At 40.7% G+C, this 22029-nt stretch overlaps 1 protein-coding gene across 1 annotated transcript; it reads left to right on the top strand.

The window, feature by feature from the left end:
• The first annotated feature begins 971 nt into the window (after nt 1–971).
• On the top strand, nt 972–21362 carry tnfaip3 (tumor necrosis factor, alpha-induced protein 3). The gene is made up of 8 exons (XM_069887212.1): nt 972–1597; nt 10369–10559; nt 10815–10962; nt 11754–11924; nt 13737–13917; nt 15043–16088; nt 17682–17899; nt 20794–21362. Exons 1-8 carry the CDS (start codon nt 1291–1293, stop codon nt 21067–21069), a joined length of 2538 nt encoding a protein of 845 aa, XP_069743313.1. The 5' UTR covers nt 972–1290; the 3' UTR covers nt 21070–21362.
• The last annotated feature ends 667 nt before the right edge of the window (nt 21363–22029 follow it).

Genomic DNA, 22029 nt, shown 5'->3' with positions numbered 1-22029 from the left:
CATACGAGGAGTCATACAGAGTCGTCAGGCTCGATGTGTGTATTGGACATTGCCGGCAAAGAGGAGACCTTCACCCTTGACTGCCTGAAACAGGCCCATGTAGACATTAGCCAGCCAGTCGAGACTCAGTCCCCATGATGCAGAGGTAGGCCACCTAAAGCGACAAAGGATACTCCAATCGCTGGTTTTTGGGGGGGGGGGGGTGGTGGTGTTGTGCAGCAGCCTGCGAACTGAGTGGCAACCCGGCTCACAAAATGGCCAGTGAACACGGCAATCACAAGGGCCCCACAGCCGTCGTCCTGCGTGACTTCGCGCACAGCAGGAAACAGCGGGCAACGGTGGGAACGCCGGCCAGTCGGAGGCTGGCGCAACGACCACGTTACCCCTGTCATCAGAGGGGGGGAGTTGATATGAACAGAGCTGGCATCAGCCTTCGACCTCGATTCGACTGGGTGTGTGTCGATCTTACTCCACACTTTGCGCTAGCGTGCACAGTACATACTTGTACATTAATTGGATAAGAAATGATGCTGATGTGGTAAATGCAGGCTCACTCCTAAATTTTAAGAATAAATTGGATAGTGACATGGATGGGAGAGGTCTGGAGGTTTACAGAATGGGTGCAGGCCAGTGGGATAGCAGAATGATGTTTCTGCAGACTAGAAGGGCCAAGTGGCCCGTTTTCTGTGCTGCAGTGTTCAATGAATATTTTGGTGACCTGAGAACATTTTAAATTTAATCCAGATGACCGTGTTACCAGTGTTTTTCTGATGTAGTAATATTACTTTCTCTCAGGGTGAATTAGAAATCATTTGAATTGAAATTTGAACAGGACGTCCCGTTCTTCTATTTGGCAAAACTTCATTATTCGCGATGGTTGTTATGCTTGGATAAAACAGTGTGGGAATTACATCGGAACAACAGAAGAGTCGGCCAGACGGGGCTGACAAGGGGCGTGGGTGGGTCACCAGCTCTTTGCGGTGCGAGTGGCTGGGGCTCGGCTGCTCCCCCTCCCGGCGGCCCGGGCCAGCACCCGGCGCCGCGGCTGGAAATCCCCTCTGGAAAGTCCGATGCGTTTTCCCCCTCTCAGCGAGTTTCTCTCGCTTGAGCAGAAAGGGGGCGGTCCGAAAACAGGAGTGTCCTCAACCGAGCTGCATTGCAGGGCGACGATCGAAGAGAGAGCGAGCGGCTGGAAGCGAGAGGTGGCAGAGCAGCGCTCGAATGTAGACGGGAAGGATTGCACTCAGTTGGCGGAGAGAGACAGCGAGCACCCACCCTCCCCAAAAAACCATGGCTGCCCATGGCAACCTCCTGCCCCCGTTCCTCTTTGCCAGCAACCTGACCAAGTACGTGAAGCTCAGGGAGAAGATCCAAAGCGACCTGGTCAGGCCAACCTGCGCCAATGGGTCGATGCACCATTTCAAGTGCATGCACACGCACTCGGTGGAGCTGTTCGGCCAGAGTCACTTCAGCCCCCAGTTCAGGACGATCATCCAGGAGGCTCTGCTCGACAGGACCCAGCAGAACTCCCTTCAGGGAAGCAGGAGCCTCAACTGGTGTCGAGAGGCCAAGAAACTGGTGCCTTTGAAGACGAACGGTAGGAGTGAACGTGTTTCTGCCCTGTGTGTGTGTGTCACTTCTCGCTTGTACTGGAATAGACCCAGTGCATTGGGAGGGACGGGGAGATTGGGTTGTCGGACTCCTTGCACAAAGGGAGCCCCCCCCCCTCCGACCTCCCCCCGACCCCCCCCCCCCGACCTTCCCCCGACCTTCCCCCGGCCAGAGGAAGGAGGAATTAGGCTGGACGCCGAGTTTCTCCAGCGTGCTCTGTGCATCCAAGCATCTGCGGGATTGGCATCATTGTTTGTTACTCAAGATAAGGGAAGTGAGAATGCAAGTCGTGGGGTTCATTTGAAACGGGCTGATAGGTTTTTTTTGGGGGGGGGGGATATTGTGGCAATTGGTTCCGGATAATAGGGTTGGGGGTGGGGGGAAAGCTCAGCCTCTGAGAATGGGCTCCAAGGGCCAGGTGGCTTGATCCCCACATAGTCAATTAAAATACCATCTAAAGTAGGAGCACCATATAATAAATGCTTTTAATCGGGGGGGGGGGGTTCACTAGGGCAATTCTGGGCACCACACTGGGGAGGTCTATACTGTGCTGTAGATTTCTATTTCCAATGTGGGCCCACTTGCTGGAGAATAATATTTCGATTTTTCATCCAAGTAGGCCGATTGGTTCAGGATCCAAGTTCTGTATTGGACCTCTTTGCAAATTTGCTTCATCTCCATGCAATGAAATTGGTATTTCAGTCCTTGATCGTAATTCTGCCTGACTTAAATGAAATCCACAATTGCAACAGTTGGTAACATCTAACGCAAAATTTTAAACAAATACGCATGATAGAAATCTGCTCAATATTGAATTTTGTCATTAACTCTGAAAAATAATATGCCTTATTAGGTGGGGATCACCAAAATTGATGAACGTTAGCTGAGACAATGATGCTTATGCAACTTTTGGATACCCTTTTTATGATTTGGAATTAAAATGAATCTTCATGAATACATTGTTCTCGAATTCTGCACAAATGGTTGAATAATCATGCTCCGTGATGTAGTTTCTGAAATTTTGAAATTAATTTTGAAACCATTTAAGGCTAACATTTTATGACACCGTTTCATTTTCAGTTTAAATAGCTAAGCAATGAAACATTTAAATTAACTAATGGGGTGACATGCATTGCAAGCAAAACACTTGTTAAAAGTGCATACAGATTTTGGAATGTACAGATAATATTCTTTATGATATTTACTTTTTAATCCATGGTATTTGAGAATGTGGTATTCAGAAATATAGGTATTTTTGGTGATTCAATGCTGACGTGTCTGGGGATGTGAAAACATAGTAAATGGGGAATAGTGTAGGTGTCTTTTAAAATTAAAACTTCCCCTAAAAGTCCCATCTGCGATTGGTTGTATAAAATTTGACTTTTGTATTGCATGAACATTCCAAGTACCCGAACTCTTTAACCACATTCGATTGGAAATTCCAGTACATAAAATAGGGTTCAGACAGCCATACATTACTGAAGAGTCATGGTGACTGACAAGATGCAACATTAGTCAAAGAACTACTCATTTGGAAATTCCATAGATTACACGGAAATTTTACATGGCCCATTCTTAAAAATGAAATGTAAAAGTTGAACTCCGTGGATTCTTGCGCTGATTAATTTGAGTGCCCTTTGTTAAAAGATTCCTATGTATGTGGGTTAAATTTGATTACAGAACTTTCTCTTTCCTCCCCTTTTTCTAACCTCATCCCAAAAAAAATTACAAATGTGGCAAGTTGATGTAAATAGTACAAATTTTAGAAATTGGCCATTACAGACTAAAGTCTCCACACAAACTGTTGTACGTGCTATTGAATTAGACAACCTTAGCATTTCATTAATTTTCTTCAGAACTTAATTCAGCAAGCTTAACTGTGCTTGGCATTTGTATTCTTGATTTAAAAAGCTCATGTTTTCATTCTCACAGTGAAATAATGTTTTATTTTTGACTGGGTCAATACTTTTACCAAATTATAATTTATTTACAGCAGAGGAGGGGGCCAGCACTGTATATAAAGCATATATTAACCACTTTCTCAACTTTTCTTGCTACTTTCATTCATTTGTACATGTGTACTCCCAGGTTTCCCTGTACCTGAAACCTTTTTAGAGAATATTCTTGATTCCATGTTATCTGTCCTCGTTCTTCCAGCCATAATGCATCACCATATATTTCCATACATTAACCTTCATCTGCACATATTTGCCTGCTCTATCCTGCAGCATCTCTTGTATCCTTCTTGTAGTTCACAATACTGTCATTTGTTATCTGCCAATTTCAAATTGAGGTTTGCATCTCTAATCTAAATCATTAATATAGTGGGGAAAAAGTGACCCAAACACATATCCCAGGGGAGTGCATTCTTCCCCAACATCTGAGAAACCATCACTTATCGTATTCCTTTGTTGAATGTTACTTGGCTGGCTTTGGACGTGCTATCCTTGTCTATTTTATGCTTCTTGAATATGGTGCCTCATCAAAAGCTTTCTGGAAGATAAGTACTCCACCTCGCCTGCATTTTGCTCATTATCTTCCTCAGATCATCAAGAGATTTTGTTTAATTGTTAAACATTCCCTTAGCAGCTCTGCAAATTTACCCAATTAATCCATCCATGTGACTATTAATCCTGTCCCAGATTAATGTCTCTAAATGTTTTCCCACCCCCACTGAGGTGAAACTGCAGTTGCTGAATTAATTCTTCCTCTCCTATTTGAACAAGAGAATTACATGCTACATTCAAGCCCTCAGGCACCATCCAAAGAGCACTGGAAGATTGTGGTTAGTTACCCATGATTTCCTCGCACACTTCCCTTGGATGGATATTATTCCTCTCCTGGAGATTTACCTACTTTGAGTTCAGCCATCTTTTCTGATACTTCCATGTTATCAATTTTTAATGTGTTGTGTAACTCCATTCTCTTTCCTGATGTTGAAGACATGTAAATACTCATTCAGTTCCTTAACAGGGCCCTCAATATTAATGTATGTTCCTATTTTTGTCCTTGAGAGGTCCATCTCCTTTGTATTCTCTGCTTTTGGTATTCACATGCCCATGGAACAATTTCAGATTACCATTTATGTGGCTTCTCATCTTTTATTATGTACTCCCTTTGCCTTTCTTATTTGAATTTTTATTTTCCTTCTGATTCTCTTTTGTAATCTGAATGATTCTTGCAGATATTTCAAACTAAATTTTGTAAAGCTACTTGATTTTTCCTGTAACCAAAGAGTTCTTTTTTCTTTTGATTCTTGTGAAAATGTGTTTCAACTGTACATGAACCAATTCTTACTTTATTTCATAAATCAAAACAAGATTTTAAATGTGCATTTAAAATTAGTAGTTGTTTAGTTACTTGTGCACCTCCAGATGGACTAGCTTAATTCTTCTTTTCTTTGGCTTGGCTTCGCGGACGAAGATTTATGGAGGGGGTAAATGTCCACGTCAGCTGCAGGCTCGTTTGTGGCTGACAAGTCCGATGCGGGACAGGCAGACACGGTTGCAGGGGAAAATTGGTTGGTTGGGGTTGGGTGTTGGGTTTTTCCTCCTTTGCCTTTTGTCAGTGAGGTGGGCTCTGCGGTCTTCTTCAAATGAGGTTGCTGCCCGCCGAACTGTGAGGCGCCAAGATGCACGGTTTGAGGCGACATCAGCCCACTGGCGGTGGTCAATGTGGCAGGCACCAAGAGATTTCTTTAGGCAGTCCTTGTACCTCTTCTTTGGTGCACCTCTGGCACGGTGGCCAGTGGAGAGCTCGCCATATAACACGATCTTGGGAAGGCGATGGTCCTCCATTCTGGAGACGTGACCCACCCAGCGCAGCTGGATCTTCAGCAGCGTGGACTCGATGCTGTCGACCTCTGCCATCTCGAGTACTTCGACGTTAGGGATGAAAGCGCTCCAATGAATGTTGAGGATGGAGCGGAGAAAATGCTGGTGGAAGCGTTCTAGGAGCCGTAGGTGATGCCGGTATAGGACCCATGATTCGGAGCCGAACAGGAGTATGGGTATGACAACGGCTATGTATACGCTTATCTTTGTGAGGTTTTTCAGTTGGTTGTTTTTCCAGACTCTTTTGTGTAGTCTTCCAAAGGCGCTATTTGCCTTGGTGAGTCTGTTGTCTATCTCGTTGTGATCCTTGCATCTGATGAAATGATGCAGCCGAGATAGGTAAACTAGTTGACCGTTTTGAGTTTTGTGTGCCCGATGGAGATGTGGGAGGGCTGGTAGTCATGGTGGGGAGCTGGCTGATGGAGGACCTCAATTTTCTTCAGGCTGACTTCCAGGCCAAACATTTTGGCAGTTTCCACAAAACAGGTCGTCAAGCGCTGAAGAGCTGGCTGAATGGGCAACTAAAGCGGCATCGTCTGCAAAGAGTAGTTCGCGGACAAGTTTCTCTTGTGTCTTGGTGTGAGCTTGCAGGCGCCTCAGATTGAAGAGACTGCCATCCGTGCGGTACCGGATGTAAACAGCGTCTTCATTGTTGAGGTCTTTCATGGCTTGATTAATTAATTAACAAAGATCCAGATCACCTGAGATTCTGGACTTTTCCAAAACTCTCAAACTTTCTTCATTTAGCGGGCTTTTGTGTGCGCATGCCTAAGCGCCACAAATGCACAGTGGCAACCATATATAAACAAGCATATTTACAAACCCATCATAATGGATCCGAGATCAAATTAGTGGTGTGAAGAGAAAGAAGAACACGTTGAAATTTGGACCTTTTACACAGAGATCCCACTAAATTGGCATGTTAACCAGCCATGTTTAAAGCTGGGTCAGATCAGAGTGTTCACGCTAAACCAAGAAAAGCCGGTTCATTACGACCTTTTATATAGGGACCCGGCATCCTGGTGCAAAAGGAGGCGGGACCTGCAGCATTACAGTGTTGGCATCCCGGGAAGATGGGTAAGCCAATGCGAAACACTTAAGTTATGATATGACCTACCTTGGAGGGTAAGTACCAGGATGAAAATGATCCCCATTCCAGTTTTGTTGCGGTTCTACAGGTAAGTGAAAGAGTAAGAAGGCGGATAATTACTGTCTTTCAAGGGCAGTGTAAAAGGGTCTATTGAGGGACATATTGAAAATAGGAAACTAGAATGTGTCGTGAGCAATGGTACTCTAATGGAAACATACAACGTCGGAAAGTCTACAATTTACAGTATAAAATGAGGCTACTGCAAAAAATTTTATGGAAACAGTTATTGAATTTGTGGATCAGAAATGTAGCATTCAGACTCCAAAACTTCATAGATGCACACATGCTGCAGAATAATCTTATAAAGAAATTACAAAGTCGTAAACAAGGTAATATATGAAAGTTTTTAAAGAAAGCAAAATAAGCGTCAAGCATTGCGCTGCAGATGAAATAGAAGCTAAAAGTGTTCCATCCTCAAGCAGGTATAGCTTTATTCCTCCTTAAATTTGAATTTTAAATGTACTGTCTGAGAATCTGGAAAATCCAGATTGACCCAGTCCCTGAGCAGTTTGGATTCTCAGACTTCTAGTGTTTGAATACCTTCCCACATATACAGGTGTGTACAAAAGGCCTGGTTTTAGGTCATTCACGCTCTGTGTGTGAGGTTATTGCACAAAACACATTTATAATCACTCACCACTTATGTACTTTATTATATTTTGTTTAGTTTATTTGTTTTGCATGTCATTTTTGACAAAATCTCTTCTCTTTTCAATGCCTGTCTTTGTTAGGGGGAATCATTGTTCTTTTATCATAATCAGAAATGGCTTCAGTCTGGATGGATAAGCATCTGTCCGTGTTTTTGTTCAAATCAGGAAAGAACTTGAATTTACTTTAATTTTCCTTGTTTTATTTATTTTTGTAAGGTGGTTTATATGAATGTTTGCTCTGTGACGCTGCCACAAAACAACGAATTTCATGACTTGTTCATGACAATAAATTCCGATTACTTTTGAAATCGAGCTGACATTGTAAAAGGAAATAAAACTACTGGTTTGCAGATAAGATGGTATAACCAGAAAATGAGCTGGACAAGGTTTATTAGCTGAGAGAGAAAACTGTGAGCCAGATCATAGAAGCATTTTAAATGCCACACCTGAAAGCATCTTCACCAAATAGCTTTAGAGCGACATTGAAGGGTTGAGATTATGTGCTTGGGTGTGAAGTGAGCCTTTAGTGCAGAACCTTTTGACATGGGAAACTTGTTAACAATGTATTATAAAAAGTAAATTAAGGATTAGCCAACTAGGCTTTGATGAGGATTAACAAAGCCCTTAGAACAGGGGTGTCAAACTCAAATTCACGCAGGGCCAAAATTAAAAACTTGGACTAAGTCGAGGGCCGAACTAAATATTTATTGAAAATTTTCAACAACATCTGCATGTTTTCTCTTCTTTCAACATATGTAATATTAAACTCTTTCTTATTAAAATAAATGTTTAATAATAGTTTTGGATAAACTCTTTCCAGAAGCATTAACAAATGAGAAATAAATTATTCAATAAATAATATTCCTCTATAGAGGATTTGTCAAATGTTGCTAGTGTGCTGTCGAATAGTAAAATCTGAGGGCTATTGAGAATGTGGGAGAACAACATGATTCTTGAAACAATCAAATGGGTGACTGATTGTGGGTGTGAACTCTAGCAGGGTTATTTGCCATGCCCTTTTTCCAATGGTACAGATATCCTTTGATTTACACACTTTTCATGTTTTATGCCTAATGAGCTTGTATCCAGGTGCAGGACCATTTTTAACCAGGAATATATTTATCACTGTGACATGAAACTATTGGAAGATCATTTTATCCTGAGATTAAAGTTCATAATACTCAGGCCTGTGTGCGGGAGGGCGGGGTTTGCGGGTGATCGGGTTGGACAACGACAGTGCGGGGGCATCGGCTCTCGCTGCAGGGCGGCATCTTGGCGGATCAGCGGCCCCGTCACCGTGAGTCGCGGGTTGGCCTGCGGCAGGGAGGGGGAGTGGGCAACAGTCCTGGCGAGGTCAGGCCCGAGGCCTCCGGTTCGGGGCGCTGGGAAGTGGCCTTGGCTTCCCCTGACACCGGCCAGGCCCCAAAACCAGAGTCCACGGTGAGACCCTGCAACGTAAACAGAGGAGGTGGGGGCGATTAGCGGGCTGACGCCAATGCATTCTGGGATTTGTAGTATTAGCTGTGCATGCGCTATACTGGCGCGGCGGCCAGCGGGCCACCTCTAATACATTTTTGAAATGATCTTGCGGGCCAAATATAATTATATCGCGGGCCAAATTTGGCCCGCAGGCCAGAGTTTGACATGTGTGCCTTAGAACTAACTGTTTTGTCATCTGATGTAGCAACATTTTAAGGAATTTCATTGAGTTCTGTAATTTGCGTCAATGTGCTGTCAGGCATCAATTCTGGTTTCTAAATGAATGTTGTATTTGTCAAGGGGAACCTGTTGTTCGGATGAATTGGTGATGTCTGAGGAGGAGGAGGAGGAAATGCTCAGCAGATCAGGCAGCAACAGTGAAGGGAGAAGGACAAGCAATGCCTCTGGTGGGCACAGTAATTACATTGAGTTCAGTGGCAACAGCACAAGTTAAACTTGATGAAAGGCAGAGATGTTCTCTATAGATAGATGATCAGAAGACAGTGATTGATGAACTTTGTGTCCTCTGCATTACTTCCTCCAATGGATTTATCGCCTCTTCTTTGGCCATTGGCTACCCAACGCACTGAGAAATAGTACATTTGAAAGTTGGAAAGTTCTTGGAGCTCATTATGTTGAGGACTCAAAATTACTGAGGACCCTTCCACCCTGCACACAGCATTTCTCAACTGCTCCCATCAGGGAAAAGATACAGGAGTACCAGAGCCAGCACTAAGAGGCTGAGGAACAGCTTCTTCCCACAGGTGGTGAGAATGCTGAACGACCAAAGGAACTGCTCACACTAACCATCTGAGACTCATTTATTTATTTGTATGCATAAAATACTTGTCCTGCGTATGTATTGTTTGTCCTAATGTGTGTTAATATCTGGTTGTGTGTGTGCATATTGTTGCACCGTGGACTGGAGAACACTGCTTCATTGAGTTGTACTTGTACAATCAGATGTTGACTTGATGGTGGATGTCAGTATCATTCTGTAGTCAAATTTGTGGCTTTGTATACTCTTGACTATGTTATAATTGCAGAAGAGAAAATATTTAAGTTTGCGCGTGGATGAAACAACAATTCTTTGGTCCATGTCATACTAAAATATTTTAGAATATCTTCTCTGGTATTTAGCAAACCTTGTCTACTCTAATCTGGAAATTGTATTACCTTTACCCTAAAATGAAGTAATCTTTTAATTTCAAGATGTTTCCTCATTTCTAAAGACAGGAAAATGGTTACATTGATTGGCTTTTATAATTAAAAGATATGGATTCGTGGCAGATATTCTCTGCGTCAACCACCACTGTTGGAGTCTTCTTTCCTTGTACTGCATGGATTAAGTTAATGAACTTAGATTGTTTGTCTTTTCTTAATAAATCCAGTTTCATCAAGTTTTACTATTTTTGGTACACAGACAGCCAATCTGTTTGCTCATAGTTTTGCTATTATCTGATTCCACCTGCATTGAATTCACCCATCGTTATTGAATGAAGATCTACCGGGATCAATGCCTGAAGAGGACGCACAAAATCAGTGAACCGGTGCGGACTCGAAAGCCCAACATGGCCTGTTTCCGCTCCGTAAATGGTTATATGGTTATCTATTTTTAACTTCTTTTCCTTTGTTTTTGTGACAGGAGATGGGAACTGCCTGCTGCATGCAGCATCCCAGTTTATGTGGGGAGTTCAGGACATTGACCTCACCCTTCGCAAGACCCTCTGGGAAACTCTAACAGAAACAGACACAAGAAATTTCAAATTACGCTGGCAGATTGAATCTGTCCGGTTACAAGAGTTTGAGGCCACTGGACTTCGTTATGACACCAAGGTGAGATGGAACTTTTTGTATTTGTTTGGCTGTTACACTTTGGACATTGGGATGTAGAGGACTTGAAAAATTTATCAAAATTGTTAAAGTTCCCAGTTGAGCAATTAAATTGCTTAACGTTACACTGAAAAATATATTTAATCTTTGTTATGCACCTTTGTGAGACAGTAATTGAGGATGGAGTTGATGACTTTGGCATCAGTCAGTCTGGTGGTTGTGTTGCAGGTTACACCTAACATAACTTTTTTTTAATAGAACTGGGATGAAGAATGGAAGAAAATACTAAAAATGGCATCTGTAACTTCACAATCAAGCCATCTTGAACTGTCCTATGAATCGCTGGAGGAAATCCATATATTTGTACTTGCCAATATACTGAGAAGACCAATCATCGTTATTGCAGGTGAGTGGACAACAGAAGTTTAAAAATTGCTTCAGAATTTATTGGTAAGAATAAAGCACAGTGGAGTTTGGAAATGTATTGGAGACAGCAACACCATGGCTATGTGATTAGGTGGTCTGTAGATGTTTATTCAAATCCCAAAAATGTAGTTAGGAAGTTTAATTTCAGTTAATTAAATCATTTTGGAATTAAAGTTGTAATGAAGCAATTTAGAATTAAAACATCATGAAACTACTGGATATCCTTCAGGGAAGCCAATGCACTATCCTTCCAGTCTGTCGTATTAGAGCTACAAAAACTGTCATGTTCTTTAATTCTTCTTTGATCAAGCCATTCAGTTCAAGGACACAAGGTACTAAAACCTATTCTTGACTTGGCATTGTTCAGCAAAAATGTGCTGTCTCTCCCTGAAGATCAGTACTAGCTGGGTTGCTGAGAAACCAATTGTATTTATGTATTAATCTTCTCCATTTTTAATAATTCTCATTGCCACAACTCAAGGAAAATAGAGTGAATGAATTTGGATTTTGATGATTCATACCATATTATCAATAATTTAATTGCAGCACAATCCACTTTTTTACAGAATGTAACTCAGCTGTGTCAGAATTTATAATCTCCTATACTTTTATCACTATATAAATTGTTGTGGTTTTGGTATGCATATTTGCTACGCAAGGAGAGTTTTAGATCATCCTCCTTAGATTTCACCTTGGGAACTTTCTTGTGCTTTTAAACATTATTGTTTCTCCAAATGCTTTTCTCTAATCTACATCCATTTCTTTCAACAGACAGAGTATTGAGAAGCTTTGACAGTAACTCCAGTTTGGCTCCCCTGCACTTTGGAGGAATTTACTTGCCATTGCACTGGCCAGCCCACAAGTGCTACAAATATCCCATCGTGTTAGGCTATGACATGCAGCATTTTTCTTCACTTGTTGCTACCAAGGACAGGAATCTAGGTATCTATTTTTCTTTGTTTAATCAATAGTTGATTTATTATAGCTTTCATTTCTTAGCAAATCCATATTCATGCAATGAAATAAGAAGAAAAATCAAAATAACTACAAACAAGGTCATGGTAGACATTTCCAACTCTCACTTATCTTAATTCTGTTGCTGGTAAAGTGAGTTCAGTTATTAATTTTTATCTCCACCTTCTTTCAAGTAGAACTTGGGTTACTTCTTAATTGACTGTATCCAAATTGCAGCAGAGAAGTTAGATTCAAGTGAACTGCTCTCTGCTGCCATAGTCCTATTTTGGGGATGGTCAGGTGCAAAGCCAGCTAAGAATTTCCACATTTATTTTAGGACCTCCATGTAAGGAATGGGCTTCCCTTTCAAATCGGGTTGGGTTTCTATGAATGTCTAGTAGCTTTATAATTTTTTTGTAAACTAATACTTGCTTTATTTTTAGTTTTTTAAAAGCTGAATTAAAGGTGTTAAACAGTTGTGGCAACGTTCAAATCTGTGGATTCTAGAGCATTATTCCGGGCTTCTGGGTAATTGGTCCAGTAATTACATATATAACCAGATGCAAGAGTTTAAATTTACTAAATCAACAGCAGTGGTTTTCAAACTTTTTCTTTCCACTCACATACCGCTTTAAGTAATCCCTATACCACTGGTGTTCTGTGATTAGTAAGGGATTACTTAAGGTGGTTTGTGAGTGGGGGGGAAAAAGTTTAAAAAACACTGATCTAAATCATTTAAAAACTAAATTATTTCTTCTGTTTCATGCCTTTGCAAAACTACATGTTTCACCAGGATTGGCTCTGCTTAGATCACACCTGGAATATTGTGCTTGGGTTTGGTGTCCCTACCTAAGTAAATGTATACCTATGGTGGAGAAAGTGCATCCAAGGTTCTCCAGTTTAATTCCTGGGATGGATGAGATTATCTAATGAGGAAACTTAAATTAACTGCGCTTATACTTCTAATTGAAGAATGAGAGGTGATTCCATTGAATTTTTTCATGGTGTTTGATAGAGTAGGTGGAGATTGAAGTTTCTCTTGGTTACAAAGCCCATTATCAAAAATTCAAAAGATCCCCATTGAAGACAGATGAGAAATATCTTCACCCAGAGGGAAGTTACTCTTTGGAATTCACTATCCTAAAGGACTCTGGAGGCTCAGTCACCAAACATATATTAATCTATCTTAAATTTTTGTTAAGAAAGTCAGGGGATATGGAACAAGTGATTAGTGCAGGATAGTGGCACTGAGATAAAAGAACAGTGAATGATAGGAGGCTATGAGGGATCAAATGGCCTTGTCTTCTAATTCTTAATTTCCAAGTTGAGTTAATAACTAGTTTTTTTGAATATTTTATGTTTTAAAAAGTTCATAACTCGTGATGGCCATGGGGGAAAACAATAATGGTGGCTGAAATTTGAATCATGGAAACCATTCCTGACTGATGCACTCAGGAGACTCTAAAATTTCAAAATTAACTTGTTTGTGCATATTTCACAACTGAAGACAGATAAGGTAGCCTGGAGGTGAAACACTTAACAAAGGCTTTGCCATTTCCTGTTTGCTTCAGAAAGGAACTTCCATTTCCTGTTCAAAACTTAGAATAAGCAGATAATGCTCTATTGATCCATCTTGTTTGATTGGTTGTGAACATTAACGTGGCTAATTCATTACTCATTCGTTGCTTTAACAGAGAATAGAACTCTGACCTGGTTTCCACAAATCTGCACAATGAGTCTTTATTCCACAGGAAGATGTTCAGAAAATGTTGTTTGATGAGAACTTTTATGCTTAAACAGAAATCTCCGCTATTCCGTTGGTCCACAATGGAAGAAGAAGATTTGAAGATTTCACAATCCATTTCTTGATACCAAAAGAAGAGGAAAATAAGGATAAACTATTAGAGGAATACTTAAATCTCATTGAAATGCGTGTGCCAGGTCTGGAGTTTGGTACCAGCCACATAATTAAAGCAGCCAGGTGAGTAAATGTCTTGTTGATTAATTCTAATTATAGTAGAAGGCCCTTCAGGTCCATGAAATCTATGACTCCCAATTAACCTACCAACCATGCACATTTTGGAGGGTGGGAGGAAACTGGAGCACCCATAGAAAATGCATGCAGGTCATGGGGAGAGCACACAAACTCCTTTAAGACAGCACTGGATTCAAATTTGGGTCACTGGTGCTGTAATAGCATTATATGTTAACCGCTATGCTAACTGTATTCTCTTAACCTATTAGTGCCACTGATTTCTTAGAAATTGATTTGTTTCCACTTGTGTCAGTATTATTAGAAGCAGAATTGCTTAACTGTGCCATTGGTTTCACTGCTTCTTTTCAGACTAAATAGATTATCTATTTAATGCACAAGACATAGGATTCAGTTCATCCAGTGCGTCCCCTCATTTAATCATGAGTTGATCCATTTTCCTGCTCAGCCCCATTGCCTGGTCTTCTCCCCATAACCTTTGTCCTAGCTAATCCATTGTAGGCACCCAGTGATGGCCTCCCAACTGCCTTTCGCAACAAATTCATGGATTTACCACATACTAACTAAAGAAATTCCACTGCATCTCTGTTCTAAGTGGATATTCTTCAATCCTGAAATTTCACACTGTGGGAAACAACGTTTTTATATCTACATTCTTCTCGTCTTCTCATTAGTAAAGAAATAAAATGATGGAAGAACTAGACAGAAAATTTGATTATCAGAATGACGTTCATCTACTATAGCTTCAAACCTTTGATCATTTCTAACTTAATAATTGGGCGCTTTGTAAACCATGTCAAATTGCAAAATTCTGCTCTCCACTTGCTGAGTTGCAAAGCAAACTTCAAACAAATAAACCACGGTTTTGTTGTGTGGTGTCAGAGGGGTGTGGCCCAATAGCAGAAGCCCATGCAGTAATTTTATTGAATTCATTTTTATTTCCCTAATGTCAGCAGTTTTCTGGAATTGGTTGAACACTATTCTGGCAGTTCCCAATTCGTAAATCCAGACTCATTCACGCAAGCTTAGTTCTACAAATAGTGTGAGATTTTTTGTTCTTACCAGAGTAAATGTGTGGCAGATGTCAATCATGTGCTGTTTTTCTGCTTTCAGGTTGGATGAAGGCAACCTCTCTGAAGACTTGAATTTAGTGGAGGACTACTATCAGCTGGTAAATCATGAGTACAAGTGGTGGCAGAAGAATAGGACTGAGATAAACAGGCCTCTTCACAACCAGGCACAAATAAATGGAATTTTGTATCAAGGGTCTCTCACAGAAGTAAAATGCTCTACAAACGGATGTCCTTTTTATTGTTCTATAGAGACAAAGCCGTTTTGTCATGAGTGTTTTGAACAGACAAAAGTTGCAAAGACTGAAAGCAAGCCAGTAGCTCATGGGCAGCAGAGAAAGAAGGGGTTCTGCTCTCCTCGGATTGAGTTAGTTATCGCTGCAACATCTGCAGACACAGAACGGTCATCTCGGCCTCGTTCAGCACCCCCAACAGCTCCTAGTCTTGCTCTCTTTAGTGAAACAAATGCTATGAAATGCAAGGTTCCCAATTGCCCCTTTACATTAAATGTGCAGCATAATGGGTTATGTGAACGCTGCTTTAAATCAAGGACCTCAAACAACATTTCTGATAATAGGACTCCTGAGTTGAGAAAACCTTGCAACATGGAGATCAGCTCTGAGAGGTTGGAGTCACCTCAGGAGAACACCAGGACCAAACAAACTTCAGGAAATCCATTATATCAAGAATGCACCCAGTGTACTCAATGTCATCAGGACACTGTAAAGACAATTAATGGATTGTGTAATACGTGTTTGTTAAAGACATTTCAAGGAATTGTTTCATCTTCACGTGAAAACTCTGGCTCTCAATGTTCAGGACTTGAAAAATCACATTCAGACCAGAGTGAGATTTCAAGGAACATTGGTCATCCATCACCCAATGATCAACACCAGACTTCAAATGTATGGGCTTCTGCTATTGGGCCACACCCTTCTGACATCACACAACAAAACCGTGCTACCTACAACCTCGAGGAACAAAATGGTGGCTTCCAACTATGCAAGAATTCTGGGTGCCAATATTTTGGAACAAAAGAAAATCATGGTTACTGCACCATTTGCTATATTGAGTATAGAGTAAACCTTGGTAAGTTGTGTGCATTGTTTAAGCCAGTGATTTCAGTAATGCTCTTTGGGAAGGTTCTGTCCATGCGGAGTGTATAACATCTGCCGTGCCTTTTCACCTTTCTATTGCTCTTTGCACATTTCCAGTCAGGTGCTTTACTTTCTCTTTGATTTTAATTGATTCAATTATATTCAGAAAACTTGTGGTGGTGGCTGTGGGTCCTTTAAGAAAACAATCCCCATTCTTCTTTACTAATTTGTATTTAAAATACCGTGTAATCGATGAATTTTTGGACAAATTTTTTGGGTTAAATATGGTGGGTGGGTGGGGGGGGGGTCGACTTTTACACGGGTCATACTTTTGACCATGGTAAATACCTGCGTCGATCAAAGCATCCGGAGCTCAGATCGCCAGGACTGGGTTGTGAATCCGTGTTTGGGGTGTCAGGAACTCAGATGGGCAGGTGACCAGGTGAGGGGCGATTGGAGAATCAGGATCTCTGATAGGCAAGTGGTTAGGTGATGGTCTGCGATTGGGGCGACGGGATCTTCAATTAGGTGGGTGATTGGGAACTCTGGTAGGCAGGCGGCTGAGGCAAGGATCCACAGTTGGGAGCTCGGATGGGTGGGGAGTCGGGGCATTGGGAGCTCGGATGGGTGGTTGGCATGTTTTGGAAGCTCAGATGGACAGGCAGTTTGGGTGTCAGGAACTCTGGCGGGTGGATAGCCGAGGCGAGCTTCCACGGTTGAGGTATCAGGAGCTTGGATGGGTGGGCAGTCGGAGCCAAAAAACAGCAGTGGTGAGGGGGTGGGGGGGGTCAGCTTTTACACGAGTCATGAAAACGCACTATTTTTATGCCAAAAAAAGAGGGAAGGTATCACATGGTATCGATGATTACACGTATATATGGTATTTTAGATTAAAATTATTGGGCAAAGAACTTTTGGCTCAGATAAATTTTGGTGCTTCATCTTCAATTGGAAAAAACCTCAAATTCTTATCAAAGTATGTTAAAGAGATGTTTGATTATTGTCCTTTAGCACAGTTAATATGCATTATATAATAGTTTGGATAGCCCATTTTTTTATTAAGCAGTTGTAGTCTGTGCCAATTACAGAGCTTTTTCCATAAACGGGTCTGCAGAATTATAGACAAACCAATATTTTTTAATATATGAGAACCAGTAAAGAGCTATGTTCCGTGCTGGCAAATTACCGGTAACTTGTACCGAAAGTAGAGAAATAATAAATTAATAGAGCCAGGAGTAGTTTTACAGTAAGTCAATAGAACGGGCCATATAGTACAAAAAATGAAAGAATTAGAGAAAAATACAGTTTTTAAAAAAAAAAAAGTAAGTGCAGCAACATATTTTGTCAGTGAGGGGTTCATTTAAGTTTAATTACACCAGGAAACTGTTCTTGACTCTTTAACAAGTAATTTGTTCCAAGTGACGGTTTAGAAATCTTTTTGTTTGGATGTATGCAGTTTAAATTTTCTTTCAATATTTTGATTTGTGTTTTTTTTTAATTTATTTTAAATAAATTTTATTTTATGGTTTCATGAAAGGGTTGAGACAAAGTTTAACATTTATCCTTTTATCTTCCTTTTGGAAAGGTGAAAGCTCTTCAGCTACTCAGAACTGCTGGGGTGCAGGGTCCTCTCACTGCCACGCTCAGAGTGACCTGAGATTCCAGAACATGGCTCGATGTCGAGGGCAGGACTGCAGCAGCTTTGGAAACAGTCACTTTGAAGGATATTGTCAAAAATGTTTTATAGATACCCAATATCAAAGATACAGGGAAGCAACAGGATCTAAAGGCCAATCCAGCACTGTAAGTGGAATACGCTACAAACAATTGGATGTAGAAGCTTTATCTGCACTTTGAACTGAGGTGCAAAGCCTGCAAGGCACTTATGGATCTACTGCAGTTGTATATTTTCTCCCTGTCCTTCATTAGGTTTCCCACAAAGCAGATCACCCCCACAAATGGATCAGGTGAAGGGACAGTCTTCTACTTTGGCCTGTCCCTCTGTTTGATTATTGATCACTTTGATATTTGAAGTTGCAATTTACTGTGCAGGAAGTGATGGTACTATCTTAGTATACATCTGAGGTGCTTCCTTTCACAGAATAGGTTTCCTTTAAGAATTTGTTGGCTTGATGAATATCTGCAGTGATTGTCCTATAACAAATGGATTCTGTAATCTGTTTTGCTGCAGTTAAAAAAATTCAGTATGCTCTGTGTTTATATTGGATGAAGAGGGGGAAGGATGGGTCAGTATGTTTGCAGATGGAGGTGGAGCTGAAGGTTGTCGAACGATACGAGAGGATATAGACAGGATGCAGAGTTGAGCAGAAAAGTGGCAGATGGGAGTTCAATCCGGAGAAGTGTAGGTGATTTCATTTGGGAAGGACAAACCAGAAGGTGGTGTACAGGGTTAATGGTCAGTTACTTAAGAGTGTGGATGAACAGAGAGACATTGAGGTTCAAATCCATACGTCCCTCAAGGTCACTGCACAGGTTGATAGGATAGTTAAGAAGGCCTATGGGATGCTGGGCTTCATTAATAGGGGGATTGAGTTCAGGAGTAAAGAGATCATGTTGCAACTCTACAAATCTCTAGTAACATCACACAGAGTATTGTGTTCAGTTCTGGTCACCTCATTATAGGAAGAATGTGGGAGCTGTTGAGAGAGTGCATGCTCAGAGTGACCTGAGATTCCAGAACATGGCTCGATGTCGAGGGCAGGACTGCAGCGGAGATTTACCAGGATGTTGCCTGAATTAGAAGACAAGTCTCACGAGGCAAAGTTAGCAGAGTTGGGACTTTTCTATTTGGAATGTAGAAGAATGAGAGGAGACTTGATAGAGGTCTACAAGATTGAGAGGCATAGATTGCGTGGACAGCCAGCACCTGTTTCCCAGGGCAGGAACAGCAAACGCCAGAGGATATGTACAAAGTTAAGTGAGGGATGATTATGAGAGACATCGGGCTAAGTTTTTTATTTTACACAGAGAATCATGGGTACCTGGAATTCCTTGCCAGGGATGGTGGTGGAGACTGAAATATTGGGGGTACTTAAAAGACTCTTGGGCATAAGGATGAAAGAAAAATAGAGGGTTATGGGGTAGGGAGGGTTTAGTACTTTTTTTGGAAGGAATATATGGGTTGGTACAACATAGAGGGCCGAAGGGCCTGTACTGGGCTGTAGTGTTCTATGTTCTAACCTTGTATAATTTGGCATTAAAGGTAGTCCTCGACTTCCGACCTTCGTGAGTTACATCCACCTGCATTTACAGCCAAATTTAAAAGAAAACTTTTAAAACCACTGTTTAAGTACCTATTTTGTATTAAAAGTATTGTTCACAGTGGGTCCCCCAGTGGCAGCCCAAGATCCCTGTCCACCAACTTATGACCAAACCAGAGTTACAACCAACCCTTAGCTCCACATTACGGTCGTAAGTTGGGGTCTACCTGTAGAGCATAAAAAATATAAAGTATTCATTAGTATTATGATAAGAAGACCAAAAACATAAACTGAACATTTTCATACCCAATATTACAATAATCCACACTTATTGACACTTTGAAGGTTCTTTTTGTTCTCAACTGCTAGACGAATTAGACACTGCATTGTCTGAGTACAATAACCCTCACCTGACTCCAATCTCATCTGTCCTATTGTGGCAGGGAATCAGCTACAGTATCAGCCTTTTCTAATTCCACACCTTTGGCTCAAGTCCTCCAAGGATCTATCTTTTATCCCATCTACATGTTCCCCCTCAGCAATGGCATCTGAGAATAGGTAACCAGTTTCAACACACCTGAAGCCAACATTCAGCACTGGTTCATCAACACCTTCTTGACCACTTCACAGTCTCTAAATTATCAGGCTTGTTGCCCTCCATCTTGTTTGAGTAAAAGATTCCTGCAACTCATTTTATAATCCTGAAACCAAAGCAGGATATTTGCACTTTGTTGTCATTAATAGCCATCGCTGAGACCATGTATGTCCATTAACTCTTTAACTTTAACCTCCTGCCTCAGTCATTCTGCCATTGAGACCTACATCCTTTGTTATCTCTGGACATGATGATTCCAATACAATGTTGGCAAACCTCTTACTTCCCAACCATTTAAATCCATGGAGCACATGTTCTAACTCTCACCATCCCATTCACATATTTCCTTCGTGTTTGTGGATCTGTTTTTATCCTTGGATCAGAAATGTCTCAATTTTACCATGTCCAGCTTCATTTTTCAAATTTGATCTCTTGGCCAAAACCAAATTTAAATACTCCACAGAGCTTGACTGAACTGTCAGCTGCCAAAACCCTGAAGCTCCAGAATGTTCTCTGCAAATCTCTCTGCTTTTTTGCCCTTAGGAACTTAAAACTTTCCACTTTGACCAAACATTTCAAACTCAACTTTAATATTTCTTAACGTGACTGAAGTCATTTTTTTTCTTGCTGCAAAGCACGTTGGGGGTGCTAGGTAGATGGGAAGTTATTATAGAAATTGAATTTTGTACAGCAGTGTAGGTTGTAAAATTCCATATCATAAATACAGGGTCAGGCTATATTGCTTGCTCTGACTCAGACAATGCATTTTCTAAACGCACCTTGTGTAGGATGGTGAACTATGAACAGAAAGAGATCTTTGTCTTTGAGCACTTGGTACAGTATTCATAATTAATCATTTATTTAACTTTTATCTTTTGCAGAAAGCAGCCTACGTTCCGCCTACTAATCACATTGAGTTGAATAATTGGAGGATTAAATGTGCAGGACATTCCTGTAATAACAATCTCACAAGCAGTGAATATGAACTTTGCCCAGAGTGTCGACAAGACTGTTATGGCAACACCAGAGATCCAGTCTCAAATCATCCACCAACGCAGCGTTGCCACGCCACAGGCTGTGAACATTTTGGCAATAATAAGTGCTCTGGATACTGTAATGAATGCTATACTTTCATTTCCAATTACAGGAGAAAGTAGCTTTCAGTGCAAATAGTGGAGGCAAGACATTCTTTATAACCAAGAGGACTTTTTTATGGAGCCCTTTGTGGAACTTAAGATACAGAATGAAAAGCTTTCTTTAAAAACTAATTAAAATTGTTTGATTTGTAATTTGATATATTTATTCAGAAATTCTGCTTTACAAATGTATCTTTTTGAGAAAACAAAATTAGTTTATTTCGCTGTATAATATTGATTATAACTCTAATGTTTGCACATGGAATAGTTACTTCCAAATAAATTATTTATGAAATTCATAAAGCATAACCAAATGACCTTGATTGTTTTGAATTTCTAGTAATCTTACTTCTTGGACTACTTGACAGTGTTACAATAGAATTTACTAAAATAGTTCCAAGATGCAACATTCACATTTCACAATCTGTTTTTGCAGTGAGCTCATCGATCTTCATTTACTGGAATTTTTAAAATTATCCGCACAGGCTGTGGGTTAGATTTATGGGATGTGAGCTTTTATCACCTATCTCTGTCCTTGGGGTGGAAAAAAGTAATGAGAGGTTTTCTTTGACTAGTCTTACTGATGAAGTCACTTTACTACTGAATACAAAGCTTCAAGAATTGTATTCAAGAATGTTGAAGGACAGTGATGCACTTCTGTTATGAGCCCAGAGCCCAGCAGCAGTAGATATTCACCAAGACAAATGGTTACTTGAACAAAAGTTGCTTTTAATTAGTGTTAAACATGAAAATAGAATCAAACTTTAACTTAACACTATTGATTTACTTAACCTAAATTAACCCCCTTGTAATTCTAAGCGCACATGTATGTAATGTGTGTGTAAGTTCAGAAAAGTTCTTTGGTTCACAGTCTAATCTCACTTCTCATTCCTCCAAGTTCATTGGTTGCAGGCAATTCTTACACTGTGCACAGAATTTAACATTTATAAAGTTCACCAGGCTTTGGTGATTGAAAGGTAA

This window comes from Narcine bancroftii, chromosome 6 (assembly GCF_036971445.1).
Source record: "Narcine bancroftii isolate sNarBan1 chromosome 6, sNarBan1.hap1, whole genome shotgun sequence".
Taxonomy (NCBI): domain Eukaryota; kingdom Metazoa; phylum Chordata; class Chondrichthyes; order Torpediniformes; family Narcinidae; genus Narcine; species Narcine bancroftii.
The sequence above is the reverse complement of the archived record's forward strand: the minus strand, read 5'-3'. Positions and strand labels throughout refer to the sequence as shown.

Excerpts from the sequence above, each read along its gene's own strand:
- tnfaip3 (XM_069887212.1), top strand. The coding sequence starts at position 1,291 with ATGGCTGCCCATGGCAACCTCCTGCCCCCGTTCCTCTTTGCCAGCAAC. Across the intron at positions 10,560-10,814 it reads GACTTCGTTATGACACCAAG|AACTGGGATGAAGAATGGAA; the intron begins GTGAGATGGAAC and ends TTTTTTTAATAG. Across the intron at positions 10,963-11,753 it reads ACCAATCATCGTTATTGCAG|ACAGAGTATTGAGAAGCTTT; the intron begins GTGAGTGGACAA and ends TTCTTTCAACAG.